This window comes from Drosophila gunungcola, assembly GCF_025200985.1.
Source record: "Drosophila gunungcola strain Sukarami chromosome 2R unlocalized genomic scaffold, Dgunungcola_SK_2 000027F, whole genome shotgun sequence".
Classification (NCBI taxonomy): Eukaryota; Metazoa; Arthropoda; class Insecta; order Diptera; family Drosophilidae; genus Drosophila; species Drosophila gunungcola.
Genome location: NW_026453175.1, coordinates 224,967 through 251,133, shown reverse-complemented (window position 1 = coordinate 251,133; position 26,167 = coordinate 224,967). Strand labels below are relative to the sequence as shown.

At 40.1% G+C, this 26,167-nt stretch overlaps 2 protein-coding genes across 14 annotated transcripts in view; one reads left to right on the top strand and one right to left on the bottom strand.

Moving 5' to 3' along the window:
• The window catches only part of LOC128256765 (zinc finger protein 33A), a 181,192-nt gene that overhangs the window by 136,496 nt on the left and 18,529 nt on the right, over nt 1–26,167 (top strand). The gene's annotated exons all lie outside the window — the stretch shown is intronic.
• On the bottom strand, nt 1,769–26,167 carry LOC128256759 (protein enabled). 13 transcript variants are annotated; one of them, XM_052987352.1, is made up of 11 exons: nt 26,004–26,166; nt 25,472–25,600; nt 14,974–15,090; nt 7,472–7,793; nt 7,171–7,403; nt 6,392–6,659; nt 5,511–6,251; nt 4,729–4,887; nt 4,449–4,670; nt 4,274–4,394; nt 1,769–3,732 (listed from the first exon to the last, which is right to left on the bottom strand). In XM_052987352.1, exons 3-11 carry the CDS (start codon nt 14,976–14,978, stop codon nt 3,704–3,706), a joined length of 2,100 nt encoding a protein of 699 aa, XP_052843312.1. In that variant the 5' UTR covers nt 14,979–15,090; nt 25,472–25,600; nt 26,004–26,166; the 3' UTR covers nt 1,769–3,703. The 13 variants fall into 13 exon arrangements, with proteins under 13 accessions (XP_052843312.1, XP_052843310.1, XP_052843313.1 ...); XM_052987350.1 differs by lacking the exon at nt 14,974–15,090 and having other exon boundaries at nt 26,004–26,167; XM_052987353.1 differs by having other exon boundaries at nt 25,472–26,166.

Sequence of the window (26,167 nt, the reverse complement as noted above, 5' to 3'; positions counted from 1 at the left end):
AGTTTTCTATTTAAACTTGGCCAACATTTAAATTTTTCCCAACCACAACAACAATTAAACCGCAGAAGAGAATCAGAGAGAGAGACAAACAATCAGCTGTTTACAGCATCAATGAAGAACGCTCTTTTGGGGACCGTTTAATTTCGATTTAAGTTCGGCATTTTAATAAATTATTTTTCTGTAAAGCAAGCACACACATAGACACACGCGCAGTTTATATGTTAAATTGTATTTCAGCAATGCTTTTTAAATTTTTTGCTGTGGTACAACAAATATTTTTGCGGTTTGTTGCCAAATTTCCCATGCACATCCACACACACGCGCGCACACCTAACGACTTTGCTTTCGCTTCGTTTCTTTTGTTTTTCTTTTTGGTTTCAGCTTTTTTGAAAATAAATTAAATGAAAATAAATTAGAACAAAAGAAATTGCCGCCGCTATTTCACTTTTCATCCGACGAAAACAACCTTACTCGTTGAGTTTAAAAGAGAGAATGCAAGAGTTCCGAAGAGAACCCGCGAAAGCTCGAGGACAGAGTTGCCAGCTATTCACATAAAACGGCTTTTAGCGGGGAAAAAAGCTATTTTCAAAATATCGATAAGATACTCTAGCGTTTTTAGCCTTCAACATTTTCTGGCTTTTTCTAGCTTTTTCAAAGGCTATTTTAGCTATTATATGACCTAAAGAGTTGATAACCCTGTTTGTAACTAAACAAAATTTTTATTAGTAACGGCATTATCTAAAAATAAAAAAAAACCCAGTGGACCAAAACTTTGTAAGCGATAGTAAAGCGAGACTTTAAAGTATAACGATACTCGGTTTTTCAGTCGAGAACGATACAAAATCGAATTACTAGTCGCTCAGTTTGTGGCAGTAAAAGTATCATTTTTGATAGCTCGAAAACGGATTCGACCCCGGGACTTGTATAGCTAATTAATGTTTAATATTTAAATACATTTATAGAGCGTTGTCTGATTTTTCGCAGTATTATTGCAAACGGGATCAAAAGTGAGTTAAAACTGGACATAAAGGTGAAATAATATGGCCCGGTATTTGTCGACTAAACGTTCTTTGTTAAGTTCGATTGCGAACATTTATCAAGCCTTCAGTCTACGCTCGTTGATTTGTATCATTTTCAAGTCCGTATACGAACACTTTCCGCTAGTTTCGTCTAACTATCGTTTTTGTGTCCACTGGGAAATTTTAGATATTACAAAATAATTAATAAAGTTTAATAAAAATTTTTATTTTTTTGACTAATTTAAATCGCAAAGATAAAATTATTTGGAGTTTTTTTTAAAGGACTAACTATAAAAGTTAGAATTAAAAACATTAAGTTCATATGTTTATGTCTCTTAATGTTATTATAATTAGTTACTGTTATTAAAAAATGTAACATTCTATAAACATATATGTTAATTAAAGCAAATGCAAGACTGCTTTGGAGGAAAGCCGAGCTTTTATATCGTATAGGCTGTTAATACAAACAGCATGCTGTTATGCGAACTAACATTGTGTTGGTAACAGAGCGCTGATACCGATTTAAAAATTGTTTAACGCAGCTCAAAAAAATGTCCAAGCCTTTGTGGAATATATTGATCTGCCTATAATGCTATCAAAAGAATAAGCTCCGTTTCAAAAAATAATCACCATTTACGGGTTGTACAACTGATTTTAGACCTGCTTTCCCCGAGAGTTCGCTTTCCAAACCCACACTTCAAAAAATCGGATTATGTTTTAGGTTTAGAGAATTAAAAACACAGACTGGGTTTTTACATACAAACGTTGCTTGTTTATTTCACTTTACGTTCTTTTGTTGAATATGCATATAATGTTTTTGCGCTTCTATTCCGTCCCGATCGCCGCCGCTATATAACTTACGCCCCTTAACGATCTAAGTGAATCCGTTGCTGATTTTTAATATATATTTTGATCTCGAGTTAATGCCGGCTGCTTCTTCGTTTCGTCATCTCTTGTATGTATATTGAATATTCTGGTTGTATATAAGTGTATAATATATTTAATTTAATACATAAAAAGTTGCGCCCGCTGCAACGCGCATCGATTTCCGCTTGCTTCGTTTAAAATAGTTTACGTGTGTTTAATATTAAATTGTTTCCATTGTTTTCGCAATGCAAAGATCATATATAAAAATACAAAAATCATAACATTTACATACACACCGGACCGTGTGTGTGGCCGCCATATAACTAGGTATTTCATATACTCTATATAATCATATATCGACGCAACCTTGCACAGTCAATATAAATTATTGTTAAATTACAAAAAATTAAAATGTATATATGCATTCGAATTATACACAACTACCACTCTCTCTCTCTCTTCAGTATAAATAAATTTTTGTCCACTTAATAAACAATTTCACTTCGTTATGCTTAAGAACTAAACTCTCCTTCTTCTGCCCCTGTCCGGTCTTCCTATTCCTCGCCATCTGATCCACCTTTTTCCGATTTGCTTGGCTTGCTATCATTCAATAATTTCGCTATTTAGTCTTAGTCGTATATGGAAGTTGAATTGGTACGCATATGTTCAGGATCGGCTTGTCCGCCGAGTCTGGGGAGGAGTGTACAATATTTAGTGGCTTTCCTTTAAATATTTATAAGTATTATTTATGTGTATAATACGCAGCAGTCGATTGTTAATTTAGCTTTCTAATTTCGCTGTATAGATCGTATAGATCGCTGGATCGCAGGGATTATTCATGTGATACTAACGCTAAGTCGCTCGAACTAAGTCTGAGTCCTGAACACCACGCTCAATTCCGCTTTGAACTGTTTTTGTTTGTTTCTGATTTACTCTGAAGACTTGCTGCTTCTTAAATTGAGTCGTATGAGATCGTGTGCTTAGGAAAGTGTTGTGGTTTTGTTGGAGGAAATGCGTGGAGAGTTTTCCTTTTTTTTTTTTTCATTTTTGGGAGCATTGATGGATGACGTTTGTGGAATTGTTTTCGTTTCGTTTTGAGTCGTAATACTAGTTCCCTTTAGGTTAGGTTAATGAGTAGTCCATATATATTAAACCGTATATATATGCATGTTTTTGTTTTTGTGTTTGTGTATAGAGAGATAAGTTCTATGTTTAATTACAAACGTTGTTAATTTTGATTTTGGTACGAAACAATGGAAAAATCCCGGTGATCATAACAAACTAAAAAGGATGAGGTGGGGGGTATGGAAAACAAAAGAAAGAGAGGGCGGGGGGGTTACGATATACCGAACATTGCAAGCAATCCTCCTGTTCTCACACTAAAATTGGCTTATAGACTTATGCAAAATAATGTACAACAGAGTTAGTTACATAACTTAGAAGTCGGTAAAGTAAGCAGTTCTTCCCTTTAAAATATAATTACTTTGACTAAATTTCTTCTTCGCCTCGGCATTTGTGTGTGTGTGTTTGTGTTAGCCTAGATGTTTTTGTTAGCCTAGAGCAAGTGCATCATAAATATGCGTATCAATGCACAAGCCACTGCCTCGTAGATCGATCGTCAACATTCTGGCAATGTTGCGAGCTTCGATCATCGAATACTTCGCGAATGTCTTAAACTACACGCCCGGCTCCTGCTCTCCTCCTGGCTCCTGATTCTGATCCTGATCTTCGTCCAATTACGGGACGACAGCAGTGATGGGAGACAGCAGTCGTTGGAGCCTGGTGCCCGTTGGCGTTTATCGTGACAATGGTTTGATCTATCTGCGATTGAACTCCGATTTGATAGCTGTAAGAATGGTAGAATTATTATTATTTCATAATAATGTAAATGTGCTATTATTTTTAGTTTTAATAATTTATTTCTTTGAGTTGCATTTTAAAGATAGATACGAGCTTCAAGAGCTTTAAGATACATTAAGCAAGAATTAGGTATTTAATAATTTATTAATTATTTATTTGCTTCTTAACTTAATCAGATATGATTAGAAATAATACGTTATTAGTCATTCAGTTGATTAGAATCGGCACGTTACTTTGGGAAAAGTAAATTGAAATATAGAGTCGGAAATGGTATATTTAATTGCGGTGTCACCTTCTTACTAAGGTATATTTTAATAACAAGCTTTAAAATGAGATAAAAATTATGCCGTGTTTTCTTATATCGTTAAAAAAATACTTTAAATTTGAAAAAGTATTTTAAAATTTTAAAATCTTATCGTATTGACTTTAAAGTTGTGTTTCAAAGCTCTGACATTGGTTCACCTATCGGTTTTAAACAATTTTACATGAATCTCTAAAATATCTAATTGTTTCAAATCTCGACATACCTTCTATGATCTCGTTTTTGACCTTCTGGATCTCTAATCGCATTTCGCGTACTATCTCAGCCTTCAGTGTGTCCAAGTCGCCGTTGGATAACGCCAGCGACAGGCCATCGCCATTTACCTGCTTTAGAGATAGAGATTATAGACCTCTAATGTGATTCTGGCCAGGATTACCCACCTTAAGAATGGTCTCCTCGCTGGCACTGCCGAACCGTTTGCGCATGGGTCGCGGGGACTCTCCGCCACTGTTCGTTGTGTTGCTCCCAGCTCCACCCGAGCTTCCATTCGCCCCTTCATGGCCACTTCCAGCCGATCCGCTGCCGGCGCCTCCGCTCAGCTTGTGGGGCAACGTGTTGGACTTCTCCCAGGGCCGCTTCTTCACCTCGGGCTCGGGATCGGGCTGAATGAACCAACAAATTATGATTAAGTATTCTGGAGTGAACGAGATGGGTACTCACATCCTTTTTCTCCGCTTGAGCGCGTCGTCTTGCCAGCGTTTTGGCCATCTCGTCCATCATGGAGGCCATGCCGTTGGAGCTGCGTCCGATGGTTCCATAGTTGCCGCTGCCTCCGCTGGAGGTGCTGCTGCCGCTATTCTCCGGAGCAGAGGTGGTGGTCTGTAAAAAGGGGATACAACCAAGGTAAGACTCAACTTCAAATACTAGTTGTTTCTATTATAATTTCAGTCAAAAGTTTGAAAAACAGTAAATATATATATATATATATATTATCGATTCTACGCAGTTTTAAAGCTATCTGAGATTTTCCAAAAAATACTTATATTGCAATCAGTACGAGTCTAATGTCTAAATCATATTACATAAAACCCATGGGAAAAACCGGAAAAAATAATGAAAAACTTCGCAGTCATTCAATTTATTTTCATATTCTTCGAGATAAATATTAATTAATTAATTATTAAAATCATAAATCTCCCATAAGGACGATCGGAAAAGGAAAATTAATTAAAAATTTATATTTATATTCTTCAAGATAACTATTTAATTTATTGCAGAATTTGGTTTTTAATTTGATTTAATTCATATAACTCCCATAAGAACAATCGGAAAAGCAAAATGAACTACAAATATAACTTCGCTGTTTTATATATTTGAATAGAAATTCGAGAAACTATTACCGAAAAATTCAGCGACTTAGCATAACTGTTTTTAAACAAATACCCATTACAATCGGACGAATTGGACGAAGTTTGCTTCCTTTCTTGTTAAAATAAATTTACCTTATTCTTTTTGAGCTTGAACTGTTGCAGCTGTGAGGCCAGTGAGCCCATGAGATCTGCCTGGGGATCATCCTTCTTAGGCGCTCCTCCCATTCCCGGCGGCGGAGGAGGAGGCGGTGGTGCACCTGGACCGCCCGGAGCCGGTGGTGGTCCGCCTCCCATGGCTGGCGGCGCCGGTGGAGCCGGCGGTGGTCCACCTCCGCCACCGCCCATGGCTGGTGGCGGCGGGGCGCCATTGAACATCTGTGGCGGGGCTGGTGGCGGCGGACCTCCGCCAACAGCTCCCCCAAAACTGGGTGGTGGCGGGGGCGGAGCAGGAGCCGGCGGGCCACCCGGACCGCCCTGACTGCTCATGCGATTGAGCGGCACCTGACCAGGCTGCGGCTGTTGCTGCGACGGATTCATTGGCGGCGGCATGGGCACCTGGCCGTACGGATTCTCCGCCTGCTGCTGGGGTGGCGGTACTGGAGGACCTCCGTAGCCCGGAGCCGGCATCGCCGGCGCCTGAGGGGCCTGCGGATGCGGCTGCGGGAGCATCTGCTGCTGGCTGGCGTACACAACACTGTTGGCGCTCGCGGAGCTCGGTAGATGTCCGTGACCCACCATGTACATTCCACCGTTCTGGAGCGGCGGCTGGGGTGGCTGCTGCTGCTGTTGCGGCTGCTGCTGCTGTGTCGGGTATTGGTGCACAGTGAGATTGGGATTAGAATTGGAGAGCACGTAGTGGGGTTGCTGATACTGCTGGTGCGGGGATTTCAGGGTTTTCAGGAGATTCAGATTCAGATTCAGATTCGGGATCAAGCCAATTTGTCAATGAAATGAAACAGAAATACCGCATGAGGACTGTGGGATGGGGCGAGGTTATAGCGTCTGGCACTCACCTGATTGGGCGCATAGCCCGCCTGAGCCTGGACCATCTGCTGATATTGCTGTTGCTGCTGCTGCTGCTGCTGAAACTGTTGCTGCTGTGGCTGCTGCTGCGGTGCCGGCGGAATCTGTGGGTTAACCTGCGGAGGCAGGCCATTGGAAGTGGGTCCGTTGCCAGTGGGTCCGTAGTGGGATCCCGGCTGACCCATCTGCTGCGCCTGCTGCTGTTGCTGCTGCTGCTGCTGTTGGGGCTGCGGTGCCGGTGGGGCGCTGAGGGAATTCCTTTTTGGGTGAGCAAAGGTTCGGCGAGGGATGCGGATGGATCAATGAGTGGTGAGAGATGAGACACGGATACGAGGATAAGTGTTGGATGGTGTTGCTCATGCGTGAGTGGACAGAACAACAGTTTCTGACTTAAGTGAGTAAATTTAAATTTATTTTTAATATTTTAACTGATGAGTCTGTCATATATATTATATTTAGGAATACATATACCCTGTTACAGCCGGTTAGTTCATGTTTTCATTTACATATGGCAGGCCCATCGTTTTGTTTTCTGAGTGTACAATCTTATAGAGTTTCTTAAACTTTGTACCATATTCATAAAAAGACATAAAATTGATTGGAAAAACGAAATTTGAAGTTTGAAGAAGATGGTTATTTCATCATTTAAATTTAAATAAGATTTGATCATTATTCCTTTAATGGTTCACAGCTTTGACAAGAAGTTAATGGATTTTCCCTTTATAATGAGCATGGCGTATCCAACACTGTTAATGAAAGTGCTGCCTACCTGCTGGTGCGGTGATGACCCTGGGGCGTCGGTGGGCTCTGGGGGATGCTGTTCTGGTTGGTCTGCGAGGTGGGCGTCTGAGCCGAGGGCGTGACGTGACCACCTATGCTGTTGTTCTGCCGCAGAATGGCCGCATCTTCGCTGGTCATCGTGCGATAGCCCATATCCTCCTCGTAGCCATTTCCATTTGTGGGCGGACCACCTGGATTGTTCGCCACGCGACCGCTGAGCACCTGCATAAAAATACATTTCATTTCATTAGAAACCAGATCAGTTACTCTCATATTGGGGATTTACTCACTTCCAGGGCATGCATCATGGCCCTTGCAAAGTTCTCCGCATCATTTTGGCTCGAGAAGTTCAGCCCGTAGACGAATTTTGAATCGCGCCACTGATGAAATGTGGCCGTGGCCTGGTGGTACTTCAGTCCCTTCAGAATGGAGCAATTGATCACCACCTCGTGATCCTGCAGCTTTCGCCCCACCACTCGGAAGGTGTTGTTCTGCTGGTGGTGGTAGATCTGCACCTTGCTCAATCCCGACGAACTGCCCGAGGGCACCCACTTCTTCTGGTTGTCGTCGTACACCATCACAGAGGCTCTGGCCCCAATTATACTCTGCTCACTGAAAGAAAAAATAGTGTAAGTGTAAGTGAGTAGCTGCGTGATTTAAATGTGGGATGTAGTCGCTTGGATGAGAAAGATGATGGAGACATATAAAGAATTTTAAGGGGAAAAATTATATAGGATACCTTTCGCCTCAAGGAAAAAATAAAGAAAATTGTGGACAACATAGGAGTTCATAGAATTTCAGTTTTGTTCGGTAGAAAGAGTTTTCTTACAGCAACGTCTGAATTCTTTGTACATAAGTGAGAATACCTCGAGAATGTTTAATAATAAACATTGTCTAAACCTGATTTATAAAAAAAAAACTAGAAAGATCGTGGGAAACATAGCGGAAGCTGATCTCAATAAAGTCTCCAAATTAGACTTTTTTATTATCAACACTAAAAAGAGTTAATATGTATAATAGATACAAATATGTTGACATTGTTTGGATAGAATTAGAAGTTCTTTAAAATGCTTATTTTAAGTAGTAGTAGTGATTCGAAAGTAACTTCTGTACACTGAAATGTATTCAATAGTTTAATACGGCTTATCCGAAAGAATTAACAAGTTCAAAGAGATTGATTTGCTGACTTAAATATGACTTCTTAAAGTCGATTAAGACTTCCCAGAATGAATGTCGCAATGAGTAATCGTTTTCAGATCATTAAATCTGCTCTATAATATTTTCCTCTATAAACCCACTCCACTGCACTTTACTTTAGTGTGATTTTTCAGAGTTCTCACACGACTCGAGTGAGTAAGGGCTTTGATCTATGCCAGCCAACCCCTTATAATCCCCCCTAAGTTTCAGGACAGGAAGTGCAATGCATTTCTTTGTGTGCTCACACACCTGTCATGCAGCATGCAGCAGTTGATCGTCTCGAGTCACACGGACCGATTAAATGATTCTAATGAAAGTTCTAATATGAACGCAAGCTCTCAACCTTCCAGCATTCTTTACCCGCAGGCTGTTGACAATTAAAGCTAGCCACCGAGTAAACATGGCAAGCTACAAATGAACGCCTTCATTGGAAAAATGCAAAGGCGATGACGAGCTGCCTTGCCTTGCCTTGCCTTTTCTCAACTTGGGGCTGTGTTTCTATCCTATGGCTCCGTTTTTTTCTGTATTTTTTACTGGCCTGGCCTGCACCGCTCCAAGTTGCTCCGAGTTGCTCGCAGTTGCTGCGAGTTGTGTGTTACTGGGGGACAGAGAGATAATGACAGAGAGCAGCCGCCAAACGAGTCGAGTCTGCAGAATTCTCGCTTCAGACTTGGCCCGGCCAAAAGCCGCAAGTAGTTTTGCACTTAAATGGAGTGCACAGATCGGCGGGACGGACATTCAGACGGACGGGGGGGACGGACGGACGGACGGATCCCAATCCGAATCCGAATCCAAACGCTGGCCACAGCTGTGCGCCGTTTCAGGGCCTTATATAACAACCGACAAATCGGAGCCAAGTCGTATGAGCCTGCCTGCTTCAGCGGCTTTGATTTGCATCGAATTCAGTGGCAACGAAAGTGAAGTTTTTGCACACAGTAAAATATCGTAAAACAATAGCGGTCAATCAATTTTTTAAATTTCTGTTTTTACCATTGAATCGATTTCCATCGCACAAATTGGATACTATGTATTAAATAATAATTAAAGGAAATGAAGTTTTGCAAAAAGAAGTGGGTAAAAGTATTTTACGTGTCATTTTCTTAGGTCATTGAGTCCTAAAATATAATTAGAGCGAAAAGTTTTTTAATTGTGATTATTAATAGGTTTTGTGAATCATTCATTTTCATTGACAAAATACTTCTGCCCTTACATAAACAAAACTTTTGATCATTTTCGCACGTAAGTGAGCTATAAAGCGTGATTAATACGTGGATTTGTACTATTATCTTAATTCTGTGCCAAAGATAGTTTATACGATTTAAATGAATAAGATCAAGAATCGTAAACTCATAAAATCTTTAACGTTTCATAAGAAACTGAAAATAAAAGTAAATAAGCAGATAAAAAATTATAATCATAGTCATAATATACGAAATTTAAAAATCATTTTAATGGGATGTGAAAAACTTTTCACAAATATTGTGTTCAATTGTGTTCAAGTTGTTGAAACAAAAATACAAGTTTTAAAGTTTCAAATGAAAGATGTTTTTAATAAAAAAAATCGCTCTTTATCAAGTTTGTCACTTGATTGAAAATAGATTTTCCGCAGTGCAGCTGCGTGGAAAACCCAAATGAAAGTCGAAAAGTGTGCAACAAATGGGCAGCAAAATGGGATGCTAAGGGTATGCCTATAATTGAGCCACTGAAAATCGCTCTGGGAGTGTTTACAATATGTGGCAGGTGAAATTTTCCATACCCGAGAGATTTATTCGTGCGTTAAGCTTAGGTTTTGAAGCTGCAGTTGAGTGCATATGCAGATGCAGATTCGTGTGCACACGAAATCGTTTTCCAGCTTAATTGGCGTTAAATTATAATTATGATTAAACGGCAAGTGCGGGGGGAGTTGAGCTGGATGTGGGGTTAAGAGTTCTTTGATTTCTGACCGATCTCGCAAAGCGGCTAAAAAGAAAAAAACGTAGAATAAGTTGCAAAAACGCAAATAAATCCAGGGCCGAACGCTTTGTGCTGAGAGTGGAGAATTAAAGGAGAAAAGTGGGAAAATAGGGGGTTATTACAGAACCCAAGGACAGACGCTTAGGGAAGTGGGTTACACATACGCAAAAATCGTTGTAAAGCCCCCAATGAATTTATCTTTGACCGAATTATGGCGACGTTGTAATGTGTGATATTTTTGCTGTTGCTGCTGTTGTTGTTGTTGCTGGAGCAGATAATGATGTATGTTGCTATAGAGATGTTGCTTGTGTTGCTGCTGTGCCTGCTGATGCTGATGTTGCTGTTGCTGTTGTGTCGGTGGTGTTGCTGCTGTTGCTGTTGCCGTTGTTGTTGTTGTTCTAATTGAAAACGACATGGAGCAGCCCAGTTTGGAGGGTTGAGTTTTCGAGGGTTGGTTCTGATTCAAATTCACTGAGGGACTCGGATTCGAGGGCGAAACGCATTTGCGCAAAGTGGAAAAGATCAGAGAAGATGGGGAGGATGGGGATGGGGATAGAGTTAGGGTAGATGAACTGGCTATCGATGAGGCTGCACTTGATGAATCTCTTTCAGTTGCTGTCGGTACATACAACATCTGATCCTGCTGTTGCTGCTGTTGTTGCTGCTGTTGTTGCTGTTGTTGTTGCTGCTGAGATCTCTGAGGTGCCTCATAGATGGGCCCTGCCTTGGGACTGGCTTTGGGCAACTGCAACACCAACTGCTCGTGCTCGTGGTAGCGCTGCCTCAGCTCCTGCTGCTGATAATGATGGTACATGGGGTGGCGATAGTCCAGCAAATCCAACTCCTGCAGCTCCTCAATGCTATAGTATTCCGATTTGGAGCCCAAGCCCCCGACGGATGGCGACATCTTGTGATGCATGCTCTGGCTGCGACGGATCAGCTCCCCGGAATGGCCAGAAGCCACCTGAAACTCGCACATCCCCCCATTGCCCGGCTGCTGCTGGTAGGCCAAAATCGGCGTGGAATTGGCGGCACTCGACGGCTTCTTGCTGGTAAACGAGGTCTTGGCATAGAGCTTCTTCATGGCCATTAACCGTTGGCCAATATTTGCAGAGGCGTCACAGACACTAAGCAGATCCCACGATCGATCCCACACGTAAACACACGAAGCCACTAAACCGAACGATCGGAAATATCGAATTTATGTTTGCCTAGGCTCTTTGGCTCCTCTGCCCACTGAACACCGGTCGCCGATCTTTGGACACGTCCGAACGCACTCAAGACCCGCTGGAGACTAAAGCCAAGATCCAGACCGAGATCGAGACTAGGTCCCAGACCGAAACGATCTCTTAGTCGAGGCCAAGCCAAACAAAGCCGAGGGGGAAAACAAAAAATATAAAAGCGAATGAGCAGCAAAGACGTGAGCGAGAAAATGAGAATCGACTCACAATCTCTATTTTTTCTCTTATTTTAGCGGCTGCTGCGCTTTGAATTCGTCTAAAAGGCAAATAATTACACTTCAAAGTCAATAAAATAATGAGAAACGATGAGATGTGCTACGGCGGTTGAGCCGGTATGACCCCGGAGCATAATGGCCAGGTAGATAGAGCACAACCTGACTCACAGCCTCTACAGAAGATTCCCAAATGCCATGACAATTAAAAGATGAGGGGAAGTCGTCTGCATAGAAACTATTAAAAACAGTATCTTTCCTTACAAAGAGAGGATTGCATAGGGGGTTATATTTTAACAGCATTATTTAAAATTCTTCAATATAAAAATAGTATTTCTTTTGTCTTTAAAATACAATTTATTATACCGTTCATTTATTAATTTTTAGATGCAAAACTTCATGGTATGACATTGCGTCTATTTTGTAACAAAAGAAGCTATCGAAAACTTTAAAAACAAAATTCTACCAAGCCTTCCCCGAAGGTTACATTAAAAAAATATATAACAGATAATTTCTAAACAAAACAATAAATACAATGCAATTTAAAAGGGTATACGATAAACGCTCGAAACATACAAAGTTGAGCTTGGGGCATTTCTGCTGGCAATCTCGTGATCGTCGCTTAACCAGTCTGTCAGTCAGTCAGTCAGTCAGTCAGTCCGTCCGTCCTTCTGTCCTTCTCTCCATCCGTCAGTTAGTCATTCGGTCAGTTTGTGATTCAGTGAGTTGGTTCCGTCCGTCAGTGCGATAATTACTTAAGAAACGAGCTCAATAATTTATATTTCCCCCTCGAGTGACTATTACAAGTATTTTTTCCTTTGCGTTTTTTTTCCCTCCATTTCAACTGTTCTTTGGCGGCGAAAAGCGGGGATTAGGGCGGGAAAAGCAGGGGAAAACGTGGCGTACAGCTTGTAGCATGTTATGAAAAATTCATATATAAAATAGTAAATCTCAACTTGGAGCTCCTTAACTCTGAGAGCACTGAGTCTCTGTTACCGACTCGGTTTCTGTTTCGGTTTTTGCCCCTCAACAATTCCTAAACGTAATTTCCAATTAACATTATTGTGGCCCATTGTAAGTGGTTGTGTAGTGGTTGTTGGAGGTTCACCGATCTCCGATTTGAGCCGGCCGATTATCGTCTAGCCTTAATGGCTCTGTCAGAATGGTTCAGTTCAGTTCAGATCGGTTCAGTTCAGTGTTTTTTTTTTGGTCCAAAGCGTGTGCCGCGGCTTAAATGATTTGGCAACTAAATATTTCTCTGGTTTCTTAGGGGCAAATCGAGTGCGAGTACCATAATCCATATGGCTGTCCGTAAAGACCCGCAGGCAGACAGCGAGCAGAAAAAATTAAAAAAAAATATAAAAACAAACAGAGCCCACACATGTGAGCAGTCGGAGTCACAAAGTAGGTTGCCAGGCAGTCAGGAGACTCAAAACGGTTTGCCCAGGGCAAACATCGAGAAGTGCTGGGGGGAGCGTGGGGGCTTCAATCAATATCGAATATCACTGCGCGATAAACTCGTCACGGGAGGAGCGCTTCCTGCCGGGAATACACTGAGAGAAAAACACAACATATAATTTTTTTACTAGTTCCCAACTTAAATACAAATTTGTGTACTTTGTATCTTTGCTTTGCTAGTATGCTTTCTATATAAGTGATTTGTTCTTAAAACGGTATAATTTTTAAGTTCACAAAAACGTTCAGATCCAATTTTTTTCAGTTTTATAGTTTACATAAAGTATTCACTTAGCTATTCAATGATTACTTATTATGTTGCTCAATTAATGCGACATGTTCTGTTCTTTTAAACCACTTTTAACATACAACATCGAATCAAGTTTTCTTTCAGTATGACAGTCACTCATAAAGCCCGACAAAAGCCTGGATTTGGGTCACACTCCAGCACCTACTCCTCAACCTCCTTATCCTCCGGCACAGGTGACGATAGGTGGGGATCCATTCAGCTTACTGAAACCGACTTCAATCAAGCTCGAAACCAAAAGGATTAAAGTTGGATTCCGAGGAGTCACTCATATTTACTTATGTATATTCACATTCATGTGGCTTAAACTCAAACACAAATAATGCCCGGTAAAACCGAAACTCGTTTCGTTTGTTGCCAGTAAACAGAAGGAAACTTTTTCTGTTTGTCCGCCAACTTAAGGGGTTAATAGATTTTTCAAAAAACGTTCTTTTCCCAAAATTCGATGTGATTAATGCACTTGATAAGCCAGCAATTATGGGGCGGCAATTAGGGAGCACTTCACTGATAGATGCATTTATTAAACAGGCGCCAGATGCATCTGCCCCTCACCAATTCGGCAGACTCCCTTCGAGCGGCTCCGTGGGACAAATGTTACCCATTGGGCGGCGGAATTTCAACTGGGTACCCAAACGAACTGGACAAATTCAGGCGAAAAGTTGCCCAGAAATTAAGTTTAAAGCACACGCTGGCTTAGCTGACCGGATTTCCTTGGAGACAATATTTTAATGATGACACACCCAAAAAAAAAAAAAAAAACTGAATAAACGCAAACTTGCAACGTTTTTGCTTATTCACAATTCATTTATCGTGAGGGTATGGTGTTCTACCAGCTTTCCAGTAGGCAAACTCCCCAAATGGGAAGCCGCACCCCGCTTTTAGACCCAAACAAATTATGGGGATTAATAAACGAGGAGCTAGCTGCTCTACTTCCCCAAAATTAACCCCCCATCCCCAGGGAACTGGGTTTGGGGGTTTGCCATAAATTCGGGCAAATGAGTTTCTTAAAAGGTCGACCCATAAATTTCCTACAAATCAATTTCGAGGTGTCAAGAAAATGAACTTACAAAAATGTTAAGAGAGAGATTTGCACCTCAACTGAAAGAAATGGAAGCGCAACTATTTAACTAAAAGTTGACCTCTTTGTGTTCGACTAAAGTGCCAGCAAATATTCACCTTAAAAGTTGACCCATAAATGTCATAGACAAGCAATTTTAAGGTGGCAATCAGACTTTCAGAAAATGTGAAGCTCGGAGAATATGTGAATTGAACTCAATTTGAATGAAAGTCAGAAATTGTCGTTTGCCTAATTGAAGTGTCCTTCACAAGCGATTGACAAGAAAACTTGTATCTGGCAGATACGTAAGTAAATGAGCGAGTGTTGTATCTATTCATTGTCAAATGTTCTGCCCGCCGTGTAAACTTACGTCATTGCAATTTGGTTTGTGTTGTTTTCCTAGCTGCTTCAGCTGTGGTTTCTCTTCGTTTTCCTGCTGTGGAGGGAAATTCGCTTCCAGAGTTTTGCTTTTCCAAGGGTATGAGATCTGCAAGACCGGAAAAGAAGAGGATACAGATATAGATGCGATTACAGTTTTAGCTCGTAAATCAAGTGCAGACACACGTGTATCCCACAGATACCACCTCTTTTAGTGGGAAAATCAATGAGAACTTCCCCCTCTTTTTTCTGGCTGGCCATGTTTGCCATATTCTTCCTCGAGCTAACGAGGGAAGTTGGAACAGTTGTTGAATCCACTTCTTCCACCTAACTTGCTCCACTGAAAACTAATCGAACAGCCCTTCTGTGGTCCTTTTTCTGACCGAATGGGTATGTATTGATATTGGCCAAATCGTTTTGACCTCATCGCACACAATATTTTATGAGGCATTTGCGTAATGAGGCAATTGCCTTAAAAGCAGCCCAAAAAGTAAAAAAAAAAAAAAAAAAAAAAAAAAAGAGAGAGAGAGAGAGAGAGAGAGGAAAAGCTCACAGGTCAACGAACTCGGAGTGAAAAAGTAATAAACTACGTTTTTTCTTGAGAATAACTCCCCATCGATTAATCGATGGTTTGGAACCTTGAAAACCGTACCAGAATATAACCCATCAATTAACCATGGCCAGCAGTGAAAGCCTTGCTGATGAATTAATAACCCGCGCAGAACAATCAACTCGGAATCAGAACCAAACCAACCTGAAACGAATTGCTGGACTTTTTCTTTCTATTTTTTGGGCAATGACAAAAGACACAAGTCATAATGGAAGCCGCAATAAACAAAAGTAAAATGAAACGACGAGGCATTTGCATTTTAGAGGCGGAGAAAAAATCAGGTCAGCGCCCTAGAGAAGATCTGGGCCGCCCCTCGTAGCCACGCCCAGCGGCAACATCTTGGGCCAAGCATTTTGACCTAGTTTTCCCCACTCCCCGAACCTTCCCTAAAACCCTCAGCTTGCGTCATAGAGTTCCGCCTGGAAAAACCTTCATTCAAAAGCACGCACTTGTAGTTTTTTTTTTTTACCCGGAAATGTTGATGCAACATTGCTGCAGAAAGAAGAAGACGGTGTTGGGTGACTTTTTTAATTGGAAAATGTTTGTAGAGGATGAGTTACCCCTGTTAATGGGCCAACATTTTACCAGTTAATTTTCGCATATTCCAAAATAAAACAAAGCCATTGAAGGGCAAACTTAAGGTGTGGGTCGAAAAATAGGAGGGGTTGTGAGCGGTAGGGGCACATGTGCCGCTTCCCCAAAGTATGCCCACCCCCGAAAATGACGCCCCTGGGCAATTATCCAAAATAAAAACCTGAACAAAATAAAACAAACAGAGAGAGCAAAAATTAAAAAACAAGTGAAATATTTGGCACTCAACTAAAGGGGGAGGATACTCAGACGAGAGTGTGGGTAAGGGTGGTTTGGGACTGCAACCCCTGAACAGGAGTTTACACATTAGATTGGCTCTCTGCATCGAAGGGAGGAAGTTCTCTAAGGGACCAAAGTTCGGGGTTCGAGAGACTTTTTCAATGTTGTCGTTTTGAATTTCGATGTTTAGCCCGGTTCAAGGGTGACTACCGCATATATCGGTGGACAAATTCACTTGTGCTTATGTTTATAATGTTTGCCAAAACATATTTATATCACAATACTATTTACTCACTCGTAAGTAACTTCTAGCAATATTCACTGTACTTCTGGGCAGTTCACGGAACACTTTTAAACTCCCCTTGAGACACATTTTTCTGGAATTTTCACCATTCCCGATGATGTCAGTGGGTTAGGAGTTGACTCATTTCCCTCCTCGCGTGATATTAACAATTTGTCAGCCCAAACGAACCACTCTTGTATCCTATTTACAGGAGAGGTGGTTGAGTCAACGCTCTTCCAGCTCCATCCCTATAGCACCTACAAACTCCCTTAACTCCGCTTCATCAGCCTGCACCTTACTCCTGTTACGACACAGAAAGAAAACCTTATAGAAATATTGTTAGAATAGTGGAGCCAAGTGAAGTTACTTGTTTTAATATACTTTTTAATGTTTTTGCAATTAGTATTCGATTAAAGTTTAATTACATTTTATTTGCCGGATTCCACTGGCGCATTAAAACGCATTTAGCCTAATGAGCATTTATTTACACAGGGAATCCCATAAGGCATCCCGGACATTTTAGAAAAATACCTGAAAGTTCTGATTTTAAACAATATTTTGTTAGTGCCACCACTACAACAGCTGATTTTTTTATACAAGGATGACGAATGTTGTATTTCTTTCGAATATAAAATCTATTTTGCATACAAATGACTGAAAACAAGAGCGCACGCTGCAAATTCTGCTCGCAGTACCACAATGCATTACTGCTGGATCTCTGGCAGGAAATAACTACCACAAAATTCGACTAATGCGGCAATGGAATCAGGCTATTACACATTATATTTCTCGATTTCTGGTCGGTTACATCAAAATAAATAATACCCAATAAATAAATTTTATGGATTTATTTCGTTTTTTATACAGTTACCATCTATTATTATTTAAAAAATGTTTAATAGCACATACTATATAAAAGAAGTTAAAGTCGCCAACTTTTAGCTCAGTGGTCTTCATTCATTTTTCACTTGCAGCTCATAAAAGTCGCAACGAATCCTCATTAAGTCTGGCTAACTTTTCCTGCCCCCAAAACTCCCCCTTTCATTTGTCTTGTTGCCACTCGCTTTATGCGGTAATTTCTGTTGTCTGCTCTGCTGCTTTTTGCCTTTTGGCCCCTAAGGGGAGTTTCCAGGGTAGGAGCTCGGTGGTAACTGGTTTTGGGGCCAGGCTTTGTCTGCTTTTTACTCATTTGTGTGACTCCCGACAAGGGACTTGGTGCGGGCTTTTGGGACCTGTGCACACGTGTTGGCCAAATGGAATTACTCCACAATTTGACTGTTTATTTGGGTCGCACTTCGGTACTTGTGATCTTTTTGTGCTGAAAGATCTAATTGATCGATTTGCAAAAGGAGCTGGCGTTAATCGATGGGGATGGATTGGTTCGGAGAAGAATGAGACATATAGTTTCAGATGGGAAATTGTGTTCTCGATGACCTGAATTCCCAGGCATATCAAAAAACATGGCTAGCCAAGCGGCAAGTCATCATCATGATCTTCGTCTTTTCTTATTATTATTATTTCTTTGGTTCGCCTCTGGCAGTAGCTGCAAATTAAAAATGTATCTACAAGTTATTAATTTTGCCAAAGCTGTTGCATATTTTTCTCGAGGCAACCACTTTGTGGGTCAGTGACTTTCGATTGTGGGCGTGGCTGTCTAGCGTTGCCTAGCCAAAAAATTAACCCCAGACAGCCAATCGTTTTTTAACTCATTTCAAAGATCGATCTTCGCTCTGATTCGTGGCGGAAAATTGAGGAGTGGAACGGGCATATTTGGAAAACATACTTTTTTTCTGTCGGCGTTTTGCTTCAAAGCGTAAAGTTAATGGAGCGCGGCAAATCTTTTTTGTTTTTCTTGTCAGCGATAATTATTGAATAATGATTCAATTGTCTGTTGTCGGTAGGTAGTGTTGGGGAATTTGTGTCTCCAGCTGATAAAAAAAATGACCGGAGAACCAAGTCAAACATTTCCCACTACAAAGGGGAAGTCTATTAAATTATTACACTGTCACTGGCACAATGGAGTGTGGTGCCTACAATTTCTGTCACAATGCAGCACAACCCCCATCTCCCATTTCCCCCTTCGCTTTTCCACAATCCGCTGGCGGTGCACAAAGTTCAAGTGGGGAGCATCATAAAAATATCATAATCATAATATAATCTAAAGGGAAACGAGCGATTAAGATGACTTTGGCAAGCCGAAGATGAAATACCCTTGCAACATTATAATAAAAATCGCTTAAAATACTGAAAGCTATAGTTGAGTTCATATTAAAGATACGTGTTATTTAAAAAACATGATGCATACTTAGCGGCGTTAAGAAAAAAATTACTTACAAAAGTTGAGTCAATTCGATGGACTCGATATACAATTAAATTTCTCTAGTTTACGTAAAGCCTGCATTCAAATTTAAGTTGATTGCAAATTCATTCCGTCTAAACTTTAAAATAACAATAGGTGGTTCTCCGCTTACGATGACTATGAGATGATATCCTCTGAAAGGGTATACCAAAGCTAAAAAATGAGGCGGGGAAAGGAGAAAAAAGAGAGAAAGGGGTGGAGAAAAGTCACTGCAATTGAGCGAGAAATAACAATAGAAGCAGAACGGGAAGGCAGCCAACAAAAAAATTCAAGTTACAAATTGTCCAGGAAGATTGGAATGTGTGAAGTGGCAAAAAAAGAGATGGATTTACCGAGGGAAAACGAGACGGAAGAGTGCAACGCCACCTGTGGGCCATTCCCCAAACCGATCAAGATCTGGGAAAAAAAAGAACTCCAAGAAAGGCCATCCTAAAAACTGCATCAATGGCAAAAAAAAAAAAAACTCAAATTTAAGTTTAGTGGAAGCTTTTAGTTGAAAACAAAAAAGAAATCTCAGGTCCTCCACTTAAGCCCCACACCTCTTCCCCACCCCCGTTTCACTTCCCGCTGATGGTGTTATTGTTGCTGGCATTTTATATTTTCTGTTTTCGTTGTTTTTGCCGATGTTGGAAACTTCAGACTTCAAGACCGAGGGACCGGAAGCACTTCAAGTGCTTGCAATTCCATTGAGCAAAGTGCGGGGGCTATAAGAAGGGGATCAAGGGGAGAAGACGGTCTGGGGAAAAAGCGGGATGGATTGACTTTGCAATCAGCTTCGCCTGCAACTTCGACGCGATTTGAATTCGGTTTCCATGACCGCCCATCGCTGAAAAACCTAGCAAAGGGGATATCGGTCTCACAATAATTAGGTTCCCTAGCAATTCGACTTGATTATACAGTCAAACTTCCCTAATTCAAATTTTATAGAACTTGAGCACTGTTTAATACTTTTACCCAACTCACATTTGTAATTCTCAAATTAAAAACTAACATGACTGAAACTTCCTCAACATACAGTTTTGCAAAAAATATTATCAAAACTCTTGTGAATCATCAGGGGAATATCCCCTAATTTTATCGGTCCTAAATGTATGAACAAATTTAAATATTTTTGTTTCAGTATTTCTGAAACAAAAATAAATTTTTCATATGTGGTCGCAGCATAACAAAACCCAATTGTATTTGTTTTGATTTTATCAGTGGAGCACTTCCCGTTTTCGAGTCAAGAGGGAAGCCTTCGTATTTGAAGATAATGCTTTTATCGGCAATGTTTTGAGGCCTTTCCACACCAAATCCCTCACAACAGAATTCAATTAATTTTTGGCTTCTAAGAAATGTTGATATTCCCATTTTTTTTTATAGATTTCTTTGCTCTGCACATTTTCATGATCAATTTTCACATCGTAACTTACCTTGAAACGGAAAGCAACAAATGTTCCTACTTTGCTGTTCTTTTTATACTCTTTCCGAGAAGCAAGTCCGAAAAAATACTTTTTGTTTATGGGTTGAATGAATTGCTGTTGGCCAAATATGGATACTACCGAGAAATCTTCCACCATGCCACAATCGTCTAACTTTAAACAATTGTAAATTAGCCACAGACATCGTAATTTTGTTTTAATTAATCTGCACCAATCTGATGCACTGCATCTGCAAAAAGAGGGTTGGGATATACATAAACGTACATATACAGCAAGCCAAGCGTTAGAGCGTGAAGTAGTCGACCCAGAAGACGAGCTGGAGATGGGAAACCCATGAAACTGTGGGCTGGGTCCATGTATTTCTTAGCTTTTCATCTTTTTTCTGCTTGCCGTTTTCTGTTTGTTGTGGCAAAATATCTAGGCCGTAAAAAATGGTTAAACGCCAGAGCAATTACCAGGCCAAACAACTTGGGGAGAACGTGGTTAAGTACGAAGTGCGATGCCCATGGCCAACTACAGTGAAGTCCAAGCTGGGAGGTCTAATAAAATGTACGAGCATATTTACAGCCAGGAACTCTTTTGGCCACTCACATTTCATGGCTTACATTTTTCTGACATTTTTTGTATACTCTTCTGCGGCAGAAGAATCCAGAAGACAATGAAAGCTGCCCACTTAAGCGAATTTCGTTTTTTTGACTTTTCCGCTTATCTGTGCAGTTTGCGCTTCCGGTTATATCTGCATTTTATACCATATATAGCTCTCAGATTCATCGCATATACACAATTTGTATGTTATGCATACGCAAACAAGGCACATTTGTATGAGAATGTTCAAGTTTAATCTGAGTTGACGGCTGACGCTTTTCCTCGTTCCGATTGCAACAAGCTTTACAAAGAATAAAGCTTCCACTAAGATGATGGAGAAATCGGTACCTCTTAAATTACAGAGAAAAAAAATATGTGTTTGTATTACAAAACCTTTATTAAGAATAGAAATCTCTTTTTGCCATATTAAACAACAATTGTATTGTCAGAATACTCAAGTTTAAAACTGTATGGAATACATATTTCACATTTGCTTATTTATAAAGACTAAACATACTAAACACTTTTAAACTCTTTGTTTAATATATTGTTAAGCTATCTTCTAAAACTAATATGTATCTTAGTTAGGTCAAATATTTAGGTAAGTGATACTGTTTAATTAAAAAATGTTATGTTATCTGGACCAGCGTCACTTGGTTGGTTTTAATTTTTTTGTACAGGGTAGAGCAATCTGAAAAGTAGAGACTTAAGAATATCTGCGGCACTTTCCAGTTTTCAGCACTGTCAGCTATCTCTTGTTGTCTGGCCTGCTAATTCCCTCCATTAACTATTACTTAATTGCCGCTTGGCACGACGTTTAAGCTTCCTCCCGCGTATTCCCATCTTGCCATCCAATATACGATTATTTTATCTGTCTAGCTCGGCGTTTCTGAGTCACAAACAAAATAATTTCGCCGATATTTAATCGAATCAGATCAAATCATTTCCTGAATTTGCGCAGAACAATGAAGAGGCAAAACAGACACAAATCCAATGATATAAACAAAAGCAAATGGTTGAATCAACAAGCGGTCAAGTGAAAGATACTAATTAGTCTGCGTGGAAAAGGGGTAATCCAAGGGGTATTCTCTAATGAGAAAATCCAAACACGTTCCACACATCCGATTCCGATTGCCGGTCTCCGCATTTGTGGATTATGAATTATGCAGGTGGCGTATAAAAAATATATTTAATGCATTGAGAAAAAAAATTTGAAACTGTTATTAAATATTTTTGATGTTCTGTATTACAAGCATTTTTGTTCCAATTAAATGTGTAACGATTTGAAACCATTTTGTTGTGGTAAAGTAAAAAAAATTAATCTAAAATAATTTATATTTTGAAATTGTTAATAAATTTTACATTTGATAGGCTGAAAAATGTGTTTTCTTTACGATCCCAAAAACAAAAGACACATTTAAGCCAAGTTCGATCGTTATTTCTCTCTGTGTGGAATTGATTTATTGAAAAATGGCCATGCAGTTGTTGGGTTGTTGTTCTTCCTCGGAGTTTTAGTTATAGAGTCATTAGACAAAAGAACTGTGTCACGAGCCATTTCCTTGGCCAAATGGAAGGAAGCTAGCGGTAACGCAGAATAAAAACCGGGGAGAGGAAAAAACATGTCTCAAGATTCCTAGCTCTTCATGTTGGTCCCGCATCTCCATAACTCAAATACAGATTCAGATTCCGATGCAAACTGAATTGAAATGGATTGGATTGGATGGCATGAGTGGAGAGTGGGAGGAAATGGATGTGGAAGTGGAAGTGGACAAGCCTTGGCAACAACAATGCGGAAATGTTAATTGGATTTGTTGTGGCATCCATGTGGGTGGCTCGCTGTACACACATCTCTGTCAGAGTTCAGGGGTCAATGCATCGATAACGAACCTCTTCTCCCCGCGCTCTTTGTTTTTTTTCGAAGACAAAAGCTGCCTGATATGACACCGAGTTAGTCACAAAAACAAAAACTTGACGCGGCCAGTTGATGATTCAGATTTTGAGGTATTTTTCGCTGTAGTTTCTTTTCGATGCATCCGCCCAAAATACCTGGAACTTTTTTGTAAGCCTTTGCGTACCAAACTTTTAGTCATCGTCAAAATGCAAAAACAAAAACAACAGAAACTCTATGTACACAAGAAAAGAAGTGATATTTCTCTATTTCACCTTAGATTCAGTACTACTTCAAGAACTCTGTCATCAAAGATGTTTTTTTTTTTTATTTTTCTTTTAATCTGCATTACTATAGAGCACAGTAATTTTAGAACTACACTATTCAAATACAATACATATGTTTATATTTTTTTTGTGAAATTTGCTTATAAATATTTCGGCAAATAAACAAAGATTCAAATTAAATTGTCGAAATTAAATATTTGATTTACTTTTAGTTACTTCAAATGTTGGACAGCTATAAAGTTATAAAATTTTTCAACCTAGGAAGGTTCGACTGTTAGACGTTTAAAATCTGATAAAATGGAAATGGGCCAAGCAAATAAAAAACAACTGCAAAGGGGAGCAAATTGTCTGTTTGTTATTAACCAAAGCGAATCGTAAACCGAGGACATGTGTGTTTTGATTTTGTTTTCCGTTTTTTTCGGGGTATACTTAAGCTTTTTATCTTATCTAGGAGCAGCTGGAAAACTGGGCTAACGGTGCTCAAATAACTGTGTCGTCACACCCTCTTTCTTTCTCTCTTCCCCTTCGTTACACCTTTGCCGTTCTAATGCAACAATTACGAAATCCGCGTTGCACGCGGCCATGTGTTTTGGAATCGGTTAGGCCCAAGGGGAAGACCGAAAGGAGGAGAGAATAGGAGAATGAAGAGTAGGCCAAAAAGATGGGTGAAGTAGGTAGAGAACGGCATGCAAATTTCATGCCGCAATGGAACTTCCGTAAATTCGTATTATTATATTGAACTCTGAGTTACGGAAATCTCATATATATGAACATTGTTTTAAACAAAAACGGGACAAATATGTATGTGAGCTCTAAAATAATTATTTATTTTAGACATACATATTCTCTGTTCTATGTTTAAATGCTAAAGGTACTAAGGAATTCATTAGCCCTAAAATCTTTAACAATTGATTTTCTATTAAACTTAAGACAGAGAAACTCTGCTTTTATTCGCTGTGACTTTAAATCATCTGAGTTTGATAAAAGATACAAAAAGTAAGACGCCTTGAAATTGTGCAACTAAAAATTGGGGTTTTATTTGAATTTGATTCGTTCACTTTTTGGGTTTTCAAGTTAACCCGTAACGCTGATTTTGTGCCTATTTGCGAACGGGTTTTTGGTTCGGGCCCTATGACTGTTGTGTTTGTTTGTGTTTTGCGGGTCGGGTCTTTGGCCCGCTTCATTTGGCAAGCAAGCGTTAAAGCCAAAAAATGAGTCATGGCAAAGTTGGCTGCCATTTCAGGGCTAAAGGAGTTTTGCAGTCTTGGTTTGTTGTTGGCTGCTGGTGCATTGACATTTAAATGTTGCAGCACGAGAGGCTTAAGAGGAAGCAGCGACTGGAGAGTTGTGGCATAAATTAAAGTTCAAACAAACACTAAGAAGAAGCAGAGGAGGAAAATCGAGGCTGCCCCACCCGCACAATCTGCGCATCTCTCTCTCTCTTTCTGGGCGCTCTCTCTCCACCTCGCCTTTCTCTTCCTCTTCGCCTATTTGGCAGGTTTTTGTTTGTTTTGCGGCGAAAGAAGCGCAAGAAGAAGCAGCGCAGTTGCAGCCAAAACAAGAAGAATAACAACAACAAATACAGGAGAGGGCGAGAGAGGAGCTAAAGAAGTAATTAAAGCAAAGTCGAAAAAGAACAGCTGCCCCTCTTGATAGTGATTCTTCTTCTTTCAGCCCCCCCACAAACACAAGACATAAAATCAGTGGCGGTTCCAGAGGGGGTAATTTTCATCTTTAAAGTTTTTGTCCTACAATTTATATTAAAAAACAAAAATGTAATTAGTTCCATGGTTTAAATAGTTTCTTACAAAATCAAAAAAATACCCCCAAAAACTTTACTCCCTATCCGCCCATGCATCAAATGAAAACAGGTTTTAGGTGCAGGAAAAAAGAAGAAGCAGCCGGAATAGTGACAGCTGTTTTTAAAGGGATCACTTAATTTGCGCAAATTTTAACGAACTTAATAGTTGACAAAACTATCAAAAAAAACTGCCCTCGCACACACACACACAAAGGCAAAAGGAGAGGTGCGCAAAAAAGGGCGTGTTTGTATATGAAGAAGAAGCAGCGGCAGAAAAAGGGAGCAGGAGGAAATTGGCAAACAAAAAATTGGGGTTTAACGAAGAAAGAGCAGACCAAACAAAAATAATACAGTAACAAATAGAATCAAAAATCAACTATGAAATGCATTTCCTGGATTAAAAATAAATTCTTGCAGAAAAACAGGCGAAAACAACAAAAACTTACCACAACATTTTGGTCGATTCCGTTTCCACAGCGAAAATGCGTTGGTATTAGTGTGCGGCGTCTGCTTTGCTTCTTCTTCTTCAGCTTCCAACAGAGAGAGAAAGAGAGCGAATTGCAATTTTCACCTCTCTGGCGGTTTAGAAAATAATTGTGATTTAGATTTTTAATTAAAATGCTTGACTTTTTGTGTTTTTAATTGCAGCACGCACACACCACTCACACGGAAACAAACACAGTTAGAGAGCGTGCCAGCAAAAGAGAGAGAGCGGGCAGGGGAGAGAGAGGAAGAAGCGAAAAACTCCTTTTCAAGGAGTAGACACCAATTTTTCTGGGATCTCTCTCGACGCGAAATAGAGTTTTTGCTTCAGCAACTTCCTATAATTTGTTACTAATAGTACACACAAACATACACAAACGTTTCCCGAGCAGAGGATGTTCTTTTCTCTCAACTCCTTTTTTCCTTAAACTCCGCGAACTTGTCTTGTGTTTTCGTGCTCTATTATTTATAAAAACTATTTATTAAATCACTCACAGCTAAGCGCTGGCGATTGGCGGTGACATTTTCCGCGACAGCACCAAACAAATCAAAGAAAGGCGGCGTTTTTCCCCGGAAAAAACAGTCCGTGTCCGCTTTGCGTTCCGTTTCGTTGATCCGTTTTTCGCGACGATAGAGTATTTACTCAAAATCTCTACAGT

Bases quoted from the DNA above. Each gene is read 5' to 3' on its own strand.
- LOC128256759 (XM_052987340.1), bottom strand. From the start codon at position 11,421: ATGGCCATGAAGAAGCTCTATGCCAAGACCTCGTTTACCAGCAAGAAG. The intron at 7,794-10,960 runs GTATGTACCGAC...TTTTTCTTTCAG, and splicing joins CAACAGCAGGATCAGATGTT to TGAGCAGAGTATAATTGGGG. The intron at 6,660-7,170 runs GTAGGCAGCACT...TCACCCAAAAAG, and splicing joins GGTCATCACCGCACCAGCAG to GAATTCCCTCAGCGCCCCAC.